This window comes from Megascapheus bottae, chromosome 16, assembly GCF_031878675.1.
Source record: "Megascapheus bottae isolate mThoBot1 chromosome 16, mThoBot2.hap1, whole genome shotgun sequence".
NCBI classification, from domain to species: Eukaryota; Metazoa; Chordata; class Mammalia; order Rodentia; family Geomyidae; genus Megascapheus; species Megascapheus bottae.
The window spans coordinates 34,473,794-34,488,839 of record NC_143524.1 but is presented as its reverse complement, the minus strand read 5'-3'; the positions used below and the strand labels follow the sequence as shown (position 1 = coordinate 34,488,839).

Sequence of the window (15,046 nt, the reverse complement as noted above, 5' to 3'; positions counted from 1 at the left end):
ACGCTACATTTGACAAATGTGGAAATGTGCAGTTGAAAGTAATTGCATATGTGATTCTTTGGCCCAAGGGAGGAGGGCTCTTAGATTTGTGAGATTATTGAAGGTATTTATAACTGCAAGACTAGGTAAGTAGAAAAGTAAAAAGGTACAAGGGCAGAGCTGTGGTACACACCAATGTTGAGACATCAGGATGCTGAGTAAGACCCAGAGACTTTACTATAGAGGCCAGAGACTTAGAAAGATGGTGAGACTGGAGTTCTGGAATTGAAGAAAGAGAAGTAAGTCAGGAAGAAAGAGCGGTTTGTATTAAGAGCTTCTCATTTGCTGGGCAGCCTTTGTATCACTGAATGTGCCTCTTTCTAGCCCCTTTTTTGCACTGGTTATTTTAAAATAGAGTCTCACTTTTCCCCTAAGGTCCATGCCTGTATTGCCAGCTTTCCGCCAGGCTCACCTTCTTCTTTTGAGATGGTCTCATGAACTTTTTGTTTTTTTAACCTGGGCTGTCCTGGAACTGTGATCTTTCCAGTCTCAGCCTCCTGAGTAGCTAGGTTTACAACCATAAACTTGGTTTACAAGCATAAGCTAGGCTTATTTATAAGTATAAGAACAATTGTTGTAAAGTAAATCTATGTAAGACATAAGAAATTGCAGCATATTTATAACTGAATTGGAATAGTGATGTAGAAGAAGAGAGAGGACTATTGGTGAATTATCATTAAGAAAGAAGGAAAGTTGGCCCCAAACAGTTCATCTGAAGAGACAATAAAATGCAGGATATATAAATACAAATACTAGAAGGTATTTTTTATTTGATAATTAGAAACAATTTATAGGTTGATACTTTTCATTTCTGGAAAGAAAAGTTGTATAGAAGTGGTAAATCAAAAATAGGTTGTCATTGTTGTCCCTTTAGTACACCAAACTTTCCTACAGTAAAAGGAAATGAATTTTGAGGGAGGTATACCTGAGTTCAGATTTCAGATTTGTTTTCTAGCTGAGACATGGAAGAACTTAGATTATCCCCATATTACTTAGCAGACCAGTAGAAATACAAACCATTCAAAAATGGTTCAAATGAGAACAGTTAATGAATGGTCCACTGTGAGAGAATAAGACCTATAACTGTGGAAAGCTGCTGTCTTACCTGGAGCTGAGGGAACAATGGTGGGAATGATGTTTTCAGAATTTAGTAGTTGCTAAAGCATCCATCTGAAGGACAAATGGATAGCCACAAAGTAGATGGCTGTTGTTGGAAATTATGCCTAGAGCAAGCAAGATAGCAGAAAAGAAATAACATTGTTTTTAAATTCTAGTTACTTACTGTTGGCTTCTGTTGTCCAAGTAAGCAGATAACAGATACACTTTTCCAGTTCAGCTTTCTTATGTGCAGAGAAGGGGAAAGAATGGATGTTGGAAGCAAGTACAGAGTAATTTGATTTGTACAGTTGCTAAGTATTATTTTCCTTATATGTAAAATGGGGTTGTATGCAATGATATTGTGAACTTTACATGCTCTACCAAGCTCCTGCTATACTGCTGGCACATAATAGTGTTTAGTAAATAAGAGGCTGTTGCCTAATGGTTAATGATCCCTAACACTTAGGAATTAGGCAGATCTACATTTAAATTTTATCTTTGTCACTTACTAGTCATGTGACTTTGGCCATCTGATCTTTTCTTTTTCATCAGTAAAGTGGAGAAATAAAGTAGAGAATAATAAAATAAAGTCCTGGTAAAGTTTAAAGAAGACTATATATTAAATGCTTAATATATCGCTAATACATACATATATATATATATATATATATATATATATAGAGAGAGAGAGAGAGAGAGAGAGAGAGAGAGAGGGGGAATAGTCAAGTTCACCATGACCATCATATTATTTTATTAATAAAAATAGTAAGATTAGTTTTCCATATTACATTTTTTTCTCCTTTTCCTACCCCTAAACCTCACATAAACCTGCTCAGTGTGTCTAAATTGTATTCCTTCTTTGCACTTCAGACTCTTAAGAAGTTCAGGCTATGATTAATTTATCTTTGATTATCCTTTTATTTTTTGATTGATGTTCAATGATTAAATGATTTTATGATGTTCAAAAGTTAAATTGCTATCATCACTTGGCCTGAAATGGAAGTCATAAAAATAGAAAAATTGGGAGAACTGAAAATCAGTTTTACTACCATAGATTTGTCCCTGAAGTGCAAGTAGAATGTTATTAAGAAATAGAATAGTGGGGTCAGGAGTTTGGCCTAGTGGTAGATAGAGTGCCTGCTTAGCATGCACAAAGACCTGGATTTGATTCCTCAGTACCACATATATAGAAAGAGCCTGAAGTGGTGATGTGGTTCAAGTGGTAGAGCTCTGGCCTTGAGGAAAGCCCAAGGACAGTACTCAGGCCCTGAGTTCAAGCCCCAAGACCAGCAAAAAAAAAAAAAAAAAAAAAAAATAGAGGTAGTACTACAGGCTAGTAGAAGTAGAATACTGTACAGATTGTTGCAATGTTAATTCAGAATGTATGCCACAAGAAGTATTCTTTTGTAATTCACATAAATGTAACCATTGTGTAAGTTTGATTTGAGGGCATATATATGTTTTTCTTTTTGGCTACATAGGGAACAATGAAATAAAACCTCATTGACGTAATTGAGCCTGATAACATCTCCTGGCTGCACTGCTGATGACTCAACTGTGGTTTTGGTGGTTTTGTAGAGCTCCATAAAGCATGTTAGACTTATAAACATATTCAAACAGAAACTTTTTATCAGGATTTAACTTTTTTAGCCACAAAGAAAAAATTTAAATAGGTGCACAGTCTTGGGTACAACTATCAAATCAACTAAATTTTAAAAGTGTATACTTTATACTTTACTTAGAAAAAAATTAGTTTGTAATGAACTACAATATGAAAAAAGATACAATAATTTCTGATAATGTAACTAAGCTAGGAAGGAAATAAATTAATAGCAATGGACACTGTTAAAAGCAGGAAGTTAAAATGTTTATCTCTTCATTAAATGATATTTTAGAGTATAATAGAATTACATTTTGAAAACAATATCACTGTAACTTTTTGTTTTGTCTTTTACAGTGATTTAAAAGTTAATTTTATTTACTTATCTTTTCTTTTGTTGTCAGTCCCAGGGCTTGAATTCAGGACCAGGCTGCTATTCCTGAGCTTTATAAATCAAGACTAGCACTTTGCCACTTGAGCCACAGCTCTACTTCCAGCTTTTTGTTGCTTAATTGGATCAAAGAGTCTCACAGACTTTCCTGACTGTCATGGCTTTAAACTGTGATCCTCAGTTCTTAGCTTCCTGAGTAACTAGTATTACAGCATGACCCACTGGCATTTGGCATTACTTCTTCATATTTTATATATCTGCTATGTTACTCTGATTAGATGCCTAAACTTTTGCTTACTCAAAATCAATGTGTATAGAGATCACTTCCTGTCTACTTATGTGGAAGTAAGATTTTAAATGGGCTGCATCATATTTGAGGAATGAATATTTTGATATTAAGAAAAACTTTCAATATCTATGTACCACTACTATGTGCTCAATTGGTGGATGTAAGCAAATGTATAAAAACAGTTCATCACAATTTTTTTTTTATTAGTCGTGGGACTTGAACTCTGGCCCTGGGTGCTGTCCCTGATCTCTTTAGCTCAAGACTACCACCTTACCCCTTGAGCCACAGCGCCATTTCCTTCATAATTTTTTTTTTTACCAGTACTCCTGGGCTTGAACTCAGGGCCTGAGCACTGACCTTGGGTTTTTCCCCAAGGATAGTGCTCTACCACTTGAGCAGCACCACTTCTGGCTCGAGAAATCGAACCCAGGTCTTTGTGCATGCTAGGCAAGCGCTCTACCATTAGGCCAAATTCCTAGCCTCTGGATTTAACATTTTATGTATTAGTTTGTGTGTTGACTTTCATACTAATAACATGTTGTTGTTATAGTATAGTAATATATTTTGGAGTCTGGTACCAACATATTTGTGTGTGAGTTTGTGTGTAGAGCTTTTAGCTCTCTCACTATATGTATATACTCATATATACACATACATATATATGTATATATTTACATGTTTGTGGGTGCACACGTGTACACACACACACACACACACATGCACGCACACATGCATGCACGCATGCACACAGTATCATAATGTTTCCAGATTGTTGTTTTGCTTAAGATATCTTTGAAGTTAGGTGTAGTGTCCTGAGAATAAGTCAGATCTTGTTTGAAAAATACAAAATTTTGAAAGGAGCTTAAGTCACAGAGTGCTTGCCTAGCAAGAACAAGTCTCTAAGTTCAATCCCTAATAAATAATAATAATAATAATAATAGTAATAATAACAATAATTTAATCTTCAGGGTAATTTTGGCACCATATAAATTTTAGGATTCTTTTAATAATCGTATTTTATTGTCTGGGTAATGTATAGAGGGTTTACAGTTACATTCACCAGGTAGTGGGTATATTACTTCTTGAACATTGATACTCTTCCCATGTTTTTCTCCCTCCCCCACCCCTTCCCAGTCATCTTGTTTGCCCCTTGTCTTCCTTATTTCAGATAAACAAATAAGCTTATATACAATATACCAGGTACCACAGTCAGATACAGTAAGAACATGAGATAAACCATAAGGAGAAAAAAAAGAGAGAGAAAAGAAATGAGTTCACATAATAGGTTAAGAACAATAATTACAGAGATAAACCTATTGTTTATCATATCCTGGAGTTTATTTCACTTATCTTGTATGGCCAAATGCACATAGCTTTTGAGCTTTAGGGTCCTCTGCTAGGAGAATCCTAGATGTGTACTAGTTATTGCAAATGAGGGAAACCATGGAGCCTATGTTTCTTTAGGTCTGGCTCACTTCACTTAATTTGATGGCAGATGGTGGCAGGGACGTGGCCAGAGGGAATACTGCTACATACACTGTCTGTGGGAGTATAAACTTGTTTGTTCAACCACTCTGGAAAGCAATATGGTGGTTCCTCACAAGACTAAACATAGAGCTCCCTTATGACCCAGCAATCCTACTCCTGGGCATTTACCCAAATGTCCATAAACAAGGATGCATTAAAGCTACTAGCACAACCATGTTCATTGCAGCATTACTTACTGTAGCTAAGATATGGAACCAACCTAGATGCCCCTCAATGGATGATTGAATTAAGATGTGGTATTTATACATATTGGAATTTTATGCTGCCATAAGATAGAATATCATTGTCCTCTTAGTAAGGAAATGGAAACACTTTTTTTTTTTCCTTTTCTAAAGACAGGATTGGTTGACCTGTTGGGGTGGCTGTCATTGGGCTTCCCCAGACCCTAGAGGTGTGAGGTCTCAAGATGGCATTTTTTTTTCTCAGGATAATCCAACTGTATGTGAAGATTCTCCAACAGCTCCTCAAACTGAGCTTAGGCTTCTCTAACAGCAAATGTGATAATGGCATTATTAGCTTCAAGGCTTTGCTTTTCCCTCAATTTGAAGATATTTATGGTTCAGCCTGATCTCAGCTGAAGCAGGAGTATTAGATACTGTGCATTTTATTACCTTCTTTTTAAGATCATCTTGAGTTTGTGCTCTGCAAAGTTTCTATAGTACCTGTGTACAGTACACATATATTAAAATAATTTAGAGGAAAAGGGCTCTATTTTACTTTCTTAATTTATTTTATGTTTTGGTAAAGGAAATTTCAGCAAATACCTTTTAGCAGCCATCTTGGGGTCATGTGTACTCTTATTTTCTGTATGTTACTTTATGAGTCACACTTTGAGTAACAGTGCTCTAATTGCTTTACTGTGGAATTCCTGGGTCATTCATCTTCTGCTAATTACATAGAAAATCTCAAAGTTGCTAAATATTCTAGTGATTCAAATTACACAGAAGGCAGTCTGCCAACTCTTTATGACATTTACTGTATCAGTTTTTAGGTTGTAATATGAAGAGTATTTCAGCCTAAGACAGCTTTTTGGGAATTTAATTTAGATCCTAGAGACAACGAAAGAAAATAAGCATATGCTACTTCTGAAGTGTTGATTCCAAGCTAACTAGCAAGTACAGTGATAGAAAAACCACAGCAGTTGGATAGAAGACCAGGAGGATTGACTTCATTAAGTGAAATGGTGTACAGTAGAAAATATTAGAAAAGAAAGGATCTAAAAAGTTAGCAGAGAAAAAAAAATGAATTACACTTTGTAAGGTTTTATGTACCTCTAAGAGTAAAGTTAAAGTGGAGTGTAAACTGCTCCTGTTAGCAGCAGCTTCAGAGTAGGCAGTTTGGATTTGTCTAAATGCATTAGGAAACCACAAACCTTTGACATCTCTCTTTATGTACAGGTAAATCTGTTTATGCATTATGAGCTTTGGAAGGCTTACTATTAAAGATTTTTGGCAGCAAGGGTAACATTTTGCCTGCTTGGGATTGATTCCTGTGTACTAGATGTGAACACACATCTGGATTTTTGCTGTAGAATGCTGAAAGTTTAAAGGGTTATGTTTTTTTATTTTATTTTATTTTATTTTATTTTTGCCAGTCCTGGGCTTCAGCCCAGGGCCTGAGCACTGTCCTTGGACTTTCTCAAGGCTAGAGCTCTACCGCTTGAGCCTTAGCACCACTTCCAGCTTTTTTCTATGTATGTGGTACCGAGGAATTGAACCCGGGCTTCCGTGCATGCTAGGCAAGCACTCTACCACTAGGCCAAACTCCCGGCCCTAAAGGGTTATGTTTTTATTATCATTTATGGGTCAATGAAGTGGGGAGTAAAGAAGGCAACTCAGTGTTGATGTATCCTAATATAAGTATGCTTTTCTTAGCAAAAATTCAACTTTGTTTAGACTAGTGAATCAGGAGAATGAGACATTTATCTTTGTTTACTAGATTCTTGTTGAATAAATGCATTGTGGATTGTACTTCTTAGATTGTGATGATTATACAGTTAAGCAAGTTTACAGATTTAGAATATAAATTAGTGAATTGATACCAGTTAGGTAACTTATAGTACTGTGTGATTGAGTTTTCAGTGTTATTCTATTCTGGACTTTCATTAGTGAGCTTAAAAAAAACATAAAATTTACAAATGACACAATGAGAGATATGGTGATTAACATTCCCAATCTCTGAAGAAATGCTGATAGACTAAGAAAGTAAACAAATATAAAAATCCAGTTATATGAGAATATCATGGAGAAACTGAACTGTTACAATGCCAAGTATAAAATAATCTTAAGAATTTTAAGTTAGTGTATTAAAAAATAACATGGAATTTGAGGGTTCAGGGCTTTGCAGTTCCTAGACAACCACTCTACTTGAGTCATGCCTACAGCCCGTTTTGGTCTAATTAGTTTTTGGAATAGGGTCTATCTCTTTTTGTTTGGATCATGATCCTTGTATTTTACATTTCTCACTGTAGTTGGGATGCCAGGCATCTGAAATTCTTCCAGTCTCAGCTTCATGCATGTTTGGAATGACATTCATCACATATTCAGCTGTAGGTTCAGATGCGGCCTTGAAAACTTTTTTGACTCTGTTGTCCTGGAACCACAGTTCTCCTGATTTCCTTCTTCCAAGTGTTTTACAGGCATGAGTTACAAGGGCCTGACTGGTTATTAATATTTTGGGGGGGGAAGGGAGGAGCACTATTAAAATCTTAAAATATGTTAATTAATATCTCTAGAGCACAGTATGCATACTGGTTAAGTCACAACCTAAAATAATGATAGTAAGTACACTTAGGGCCATGTAAAATACTGTGCAAATATAATGAGTCAACTAAAATATATGACATATTTATATGTTGGTATACTGCCCCATTTTTGGCACTGAGCCATGAATCCTAAGTGGGTGTAGTATGTATGATTTTCTTTAAGAAGAAATGTTTTTCTGAACTGGAAACAAAAAGATTACCTTGCACAAGAATGTTGACAAGGAGATGGCAATAACAATTGATACATCTTGAAATTATTAGGGTGAGTTTATTAACTAAAATAGGAATCAGTAAATGATAGTTCACTGACAAAATCTTGCCAGTAGCCTTTTTACATGACCGTTGAGCTAAGGTTTTTTTTAATTTAATTTTTTTCTTTTACATTTTAAATAGTTGTAAGAGAAAAAAACCCCAAAGATTATGTCATAGATACTTTATGTGGCTTTCTATAACTAAAATATTCTGTCCCATTACAGAAATAATTTTGTCAACTTGTGATATTAGACAGTGATTGAATGGACAACACTTTTTTGCAACCAAAAGTCGTAAGACCAAGGATAAGAAACAATATAAATAGTGCAGAACATAGAAATGTATATACTGGATCTGTGATACTAGGAAATCCAACCATTAACTCAATATAATTTAAAGAAATATAGGATTAACAATCATGGTAACGATAGCTTGTTGAAGTTAACTTTGTATCTTTTAGAGTGTTGCAACAACTATTTTGAATAAGTAAATAGCCAGAAAGCTTGCTAGGAAGAAGGGAGAAAAATAAAAAACTTGTTTAGGACTAAGAAGTTTTCACTGATACCCTATAAACATGAGAAGAAGGCAAACAATCACAAATTATCTGCCTAGTCAGAGAGGTATCTGTATATCTGTATTTTTGTATTTCTGATTTTAAAAAATCTATTTCTTTATGTATGATCTAACTCAAGGTCAACAAGCTTTTTAAAGTACTTTCACAGAAGTGCTTTATTGGTGAGGAAATAGCTCCACCCATTGACACTGGTTTTAAGTTGATGAATGATGAGCCTTTAAAGAGCACAGGGATAGGTAACAAGTATGTTGGGTAATATTTAGTTTTTCTGACAGTTTTAGTAACTATTTGTGATTTTGGATTTATGTTTTCCCTTTTGTAGTAATCAATATTTGACGATTGTTATAGCTTCTTTTAGTGACTTTATTCTGATTATTTACCCCTTTGATTTCTCAAAAGGACAAAATGTCTGATGTAATGAAATATTTTGTCAAGAGATTATTTTTATTTTAACCTTCTCGCTTCTCTCACCATATTTACTCTATTTTAGGCATCTATAATTGAAGAGACTATGATTTGTCTTCACATATGCTTATTTATTTATGGTTTATAACCAAGTGATTTTTTTTTTCAGATGATCTTATGGGATTGGGACTTAAAGCAGTGGCATAAACCTCATTACCAGGTAAATATAAATGAGCTATCAATGTTATTAATTAATATCTGTAATGAAACTTTTGATCTCAAACTAAAGTTACATTCACCCGATTTTGTTTAGCTAAAAGATTTTCTTTACCTAAACTGAGTATGTATATGAACCTTTAGCTGAGGTATATTTTTTAAAAAGACCATTGTAAGTGTTAAGGGAAACAAAAACAAATTTATGAAGTTATTTTTGAAGTGTTGCTAATATGATCTGGGCTCAGAGTAAACTGAATTTTTTATATTAAGGATGAGATTACTTTTCTTTTTTCATATGGAGCACTGATCTACCAGAGAGAGAGGAATAGGCTAAAGCTATGAGAAATCAATTTCAAAATACTGTAATAGGTGACCAAAAGTAATTTACTCACATTTTTGATAAACTTATTATTGAACTATAATACATATATGGAAAAGTGCACAAGCTATGAATTTTCACAAGATTTTTTGTTGTTATTGTTTTTGTTTTTGATTGCGGGGCTTGAACTGTGGGCCTAGGTGCTGCCCTGAGCTCTTCAGCTCAAGGCTACTCCCCTACCCTTGGAGCCACAGTGCCATTTCCTGTTTTAATTAGAGATAAGAGTCTTAGACTTCAGTGCATGGGCTGGCTTTGAACTTCAATTGTCAGCTCTCAGCCTTCTGACCAGCTAGGATTACAGGTGTGAGCCACTGCGCCTAGCTAAATTTTCACAAGTTTAAATCTCAAGTATCTACCATGTGTAAGAAGAAAGAGAACATTACTAGTGGCCTCACATGCTCCAGTTCAGTCATTATCTATATTCACAGAGTTACTCCTATCTTGATTTTAAGTGATTAGTTTTGCTTATTTAGTATACATTGGGAATAACATAGTATATTTAGAGATGACTTGTTTGAACACTTAGGAAATACATGTCAATATCAGATTAAATGAAATAGAAGTATAGAAAAAAAGAGAAAATCACTGGAAAATGTTTTCTATTCAATAAATATGATATTGTTAATTGAACTAATTGTTATGTTTTGTAGATATATTCCTAGTATAACCGTGTTTCTGTATTATCTTCTACAAAATTGCATCATAATGCTTCTATATGCTGTTTTGAAACCTGATGTTTTTCTACTATAATGGATAACATTAATAACCATATATTCATTAATGTTGCACAAATGTTATTGATTTATTTCTGTAGTGTCATCACACAAAGTTTTGAAAAGTGAATATCCCTGTTAACGACTGACTTTCAAGTTTTTGTTTCTTAGTGGTACTGGAGTTTGAATTAAAAGCCTCAACTTTCTCCAGTCAGCTGCTCTTACCAGTGAGCTATTCCTTTAGTCTTGTTTTTTAATTTTTTTTTTTGTGTGTGTGTGTGTGTGTGTGTGTGTGTGTGTGTGTGTGTGTTTGTGAGTCATGGGGCTTGATCTCGTCCTAGGCACTGTCCCTGAGCTCTTCTGCTCCAGGTTACCACTATACCCTTGAGCCAAATCCCATTTCTTGTTTTCTAAAGGTTAATTGGAGATAAGATTCTCAGGTTCTTTTGTACCAGGGCTGGCTTTGAATCTTGACTCTCAGATCTCAGCCTCCAGAGTAGCTAGGATAATAGATGTGAGCCACCGCCACCGGCTAATTTGTTTTTAATAGCTCGAACTACCTTTTTCCCAGCATCAGCATCTCAGTTAGCTAGTATTACAGGCATGAGACATCAATGCTCAGATTACTTTTACACATTTTAATTACTTATTTAAAAGCATCATGCAATAGGTAAAATATTATAAGAATAAAATATTGTTGGTCTGTGATCAGAAAAATAATATAACCATTGCAGTCAGGTAATATTAAGGAAAAAGCAATATCACTATGCCTTGGCTCTCATGTATTTAAAATCTCTACCTCCAAGATTTTCTTTTCTGTTACATTGTGGACATTTTATTATTTTTTTCTTTTTAAAAAAACTATTTTACTCTTGGGGGTGATTTTATTGTTTTACTTTCCATCTTATTTTGGCTTTTTAAATTCTCCATATTGTCTTAGTAGACTTGAGCTCCCAATTTGTTGTCCCATCTCTCTTTAGAGAGTATAAGGAGTGTCATGGGTTCCCAGCCTCTTAAATTGCTCAGTGTTCCATTCTTTCTTCCCCTTCTTCCCTGTGTAACAAACTCTGCTACTAGTAATAAATTAAAAATTCCATGAGGGGAAGAAACTAGCACAAAATAGATGAAATTCATAGTGAAACACACACAAGAATGATTCCATTTAGTAATGACAGATACAAAGATGTCTAAGTGAATAGAAATTTATATTTAATAGATAAATTGTGTATTGTGAAATTGATTTTAAATTAGAGGAAGTTTTGTAAAAAGTGTTTAGTGTTTAATGTAATAACACATGATTTTCCTTTTATCTTTTCTAGAATTCTGGAGGTGGAAATGGAATTGATCTGTCAGTGTTAAATGAGGCTCGAAATATGGTGTCAGATCTTCTGGTTGACCCAAGCCTTCCCCCACAAGTTATTTCTTCTCTCCGGAGTATCAGTAGCTTGATGGGTGCTTTCTCAGGTTCCTGTAGGCCAAAGATTAATCCTCTTACCCCATTTCCTGGATTTTACCCGTACTCTGAAATAGAGGATCCATCTGAGAAAGGAGATCGAAAACTTCACAAGGTTAAAATACAGTAATCATCCAACCCTACTTCTCATGTTTAATGTTACATCCCAATTAAAACTGCTCATTTGGATGTTATATAACACACAACTTCTTTTCCAAGAACCAGAGGCATTTTTTTTATATCATGGTGCTTGGAACTGTTGAGGCAAAGCAATTATGATCTCAAGTAGTTCTAGATCAGTACTCCAGTTTTTATTTTATTAATTTTATTAAATTTTCCTGGAATCCCTGATCAAACTAGGCCTTAAACATGCCAAGCAAACACTACATCCTCAGCAGTTTTAATTTTAAATAAATATTGCTGTAATCGACACCTATAATTTAAATGCTAACAACTATTTTATTTATTCAGAGAACTTTGGCTTATTTTTGTTATTATTAACATGCCCACAAATAGCTTAATCATAGGGATTATTTTAGTTCAATAAACTTATTCTACAGGTAAGGAAATAACCAAAAGAAGATGGAATTCTAATTAGTTAATTTTGTTAATTATAATAGTGTATACAGTATCTAGAAAAGAAAAGGTAAATTTATCTTTTGGAATGATTTTTGATCAGTTAATTTATTGACAGATCTCAGCAGTAGCGTTTAGGATATGTTGAAAATTAAAGCAAAATTAAGGCCGAATATCTAAAAATTACAGAAAATGATCTGGATTATAAGTAGGTAGGTGATGTTTTCATTTAGAAACCTTTTTTATACTAGTGCCTCTGTTAGAATCCATTTAACAATGCTACTTTTATATGCCAGTATTTTTTAGGCCTTTGTCTTACAAGGAGTTTTGTTACACAGATGATCTTCAGTAAAACAACTTTAGTGTGTTCCAGAGTTAATTTTAACCCAAATTGTTGCTGTTCTTTTATGTTTTCCCTTTGTTGCTTGAAATGTTAATTTAAAAAAATAATAATTGCTGCCGGGAGTTTGGCCTAGTGGTTAAAGTGCTTGCCTGGCATGCACGAAGACCCGGGTTCGATTTCTCGGTACCACATACATAGCAAAAAGCCGGAAGTGGTGCTGAGGCTCAAGTGGTAGAGCTCTAGCCTTGAGAAAATCCAAGGACAGTGCTCAGGCCCTGAGCTCAAGCCCAGGACTGGCAAAAAAAAAAATAATAATAATTGCTAGGGCTGAGAGTTTGGCCTATCGGTAGAGTGATTGCCTAGCATACATGAAGACCCAGGTTCAATTCCTTGGTACTATATACATAGAAAAACACTAGGCCTCCTTGGTACAGGTCGAAACTTTCTTAATAAGGACCAAGAATCACAACAAATCAGAGAAAGACTGGATAAGTGGGACTGCACTAAACTGCAGAGCTTTTGTATGGCAAAGAACATAGCTAGTAAATTAATTAGGAAGCCTACAGAATGGGAGAATATCTTCACCAACCATACAATGGACAAAGGCCTCATATCTAAAATATATCAACAGCTCAAAAAATTGAATCACTCCAAAACTAATCTCCAAAGTAACAACCATCCCATTAAAAGATGGGCCAAAGACTTAAAACACAAAAATGGCCTATAGACACATGAAGAAATGCTCAACATCTCTGGTCATAAAAGAAATGCAAATCAAAACAACTCTAAGATTCCACCTCACTCCAGTTAGAATGGTCAGGATCAAGAGGTCAGGAGGGGATGTGGCCAGGAGGGATCATTACTACATTATTGGTGGGAGTGCAAACTCATTCAACCACTATGGAAAGCAGTATGGCAGTTCCTCAAAAGACTAAACATAGAGCTCCCCTATGACCCAGCAATTCCACTACTAGGTATTTACCCAATTGTCCAGAAACAAGGACATACTAAATCCACTGGCACAATGGTGTTCATTGCAGCACTATTTACCATAGCAAAGAGATGCCTCTCAGTTGATGAGTGGATCAACAAGATGTGGTATTTGTACACAATGGAATTCTATGCTGCTGTCAGAATGACATCGCCCCATTTGTTAGGAAATGGAAAGACTTAGAAAAAATCATTTCAAATGAAGTAAGCCAGACTCAAAGGAACATAGGCTCAATTGTTTCCCTCATTTGTCATAATCAGTAAAAACCTTGGGCTCTCATAGCAGAGATTTGCAATAGAGCAAAACATACATAAGGCCATATAGTACGATGAAAGGACCTCTAGGATATAGAAACAAAAGCCATATAATGAGTGATTGTTGTCCTTAATATACTATGTTATCTCTCATCTCTTTTGCTGTCTCTTGGTTATCTCATATTGTGACAGTATCTCACTTTGTTATCTGGTATACTGGATATATTTGTATTTGGTTATTTGAAATAGGATAGGGAAGGGGGGAAAACAAGATGAGGGGTGGGGATGGGGGGGAGGGAAATGGTGACCAAGACATGAGAAAGGGTATCAATGTATGTAAATTAATGCACCTTATATCTGGCGAATATAATTTAACCCTTCTATTAATTACAATAAAAAATATATGAAAAAAAAAGCCAAAGTAGTGCTGATGCTCAAGTGGTAGAGCTCTAGCCTTGAGAAAGTCCAAAGATAGTGCTCAGACCTGAGCTCAAGCCCAGGACTGGCAAAAAATAATAATAATTGTTAAAAAAACCCTCTTAATCACAAACCAAGCATGGCAGCATACTTCTATAATTCCAGGATTTGGAGGCAGGTAGATCTCAATTTCTGGGTTAGCATGGACTCCAGAGCAATACCCTGACTCAAAACTTTTTAAAAAGAACCAAACACACTTAACCATTAAAGTCCTATTAATATTAGTATTATATTTGTTGCTGTGTTTACTGGTTTACTTTAGAAAGATTTTTAAGCATATTGTTAATTTAACAAAATGACTAAACAGCTCACATCATGAGGATTGCTTATTAAGTAGGCTTATTTTGGATACTGGAATTTACTGTTAGGAGTAAAGCTGTATAAAAGTCAGGAAATAGCTCTCATTCCTTTTTGTGTACTTTAGATACTTTATTGGAATTCCCTATATTGGAATTAATCTGTAATTTTGGAAAAATGTATAAAAACCCAATATTACTTCAGAAAGAAACACAGCATTTATGAAAAATGATTAGTAGGCAATATCATCTGTGTGACTAAGAAATAAATACTAGATGAACTTAAAATCATGAGCCTTTACAAAATCAATGTCCTTGGGAAAATGTAAATCTAATATCTTTGAGAAAATAAGAGAATTAATAAGAGGCAAAAACTTTTATAGCTGGT

General features: G+C 34.8%; 1 protein-coding gene across 4 annotated transcripts in view; it reads left to right on the top strand.

Moving 5' to 3' along the window:
• Positions 1-15,046, top strand: part of Pde3b (phosphodiesterase 3B) — a 99,723-nt gene that overhangs the window by 59,797 nt on the left and 24,880 nt on the right. For all 4 annotated transcript variants that reach the window (XM_090348101.1, XM_090348100.1, XM_090348099.1 and 1 more), the window contains exons 2-3: positions 9,130-9,180; positions 11,588-11,836. In XM_090348101.1, coding sequence (XP_090204227.1) covers positions 9,130-9,180; positions 11,588-11,836 — 300 coding nt within the window. The remainder of the gene's footprint in view (positions 1-9,129; positions 9,181-11,587; positions 11,837-15,046) is intronic.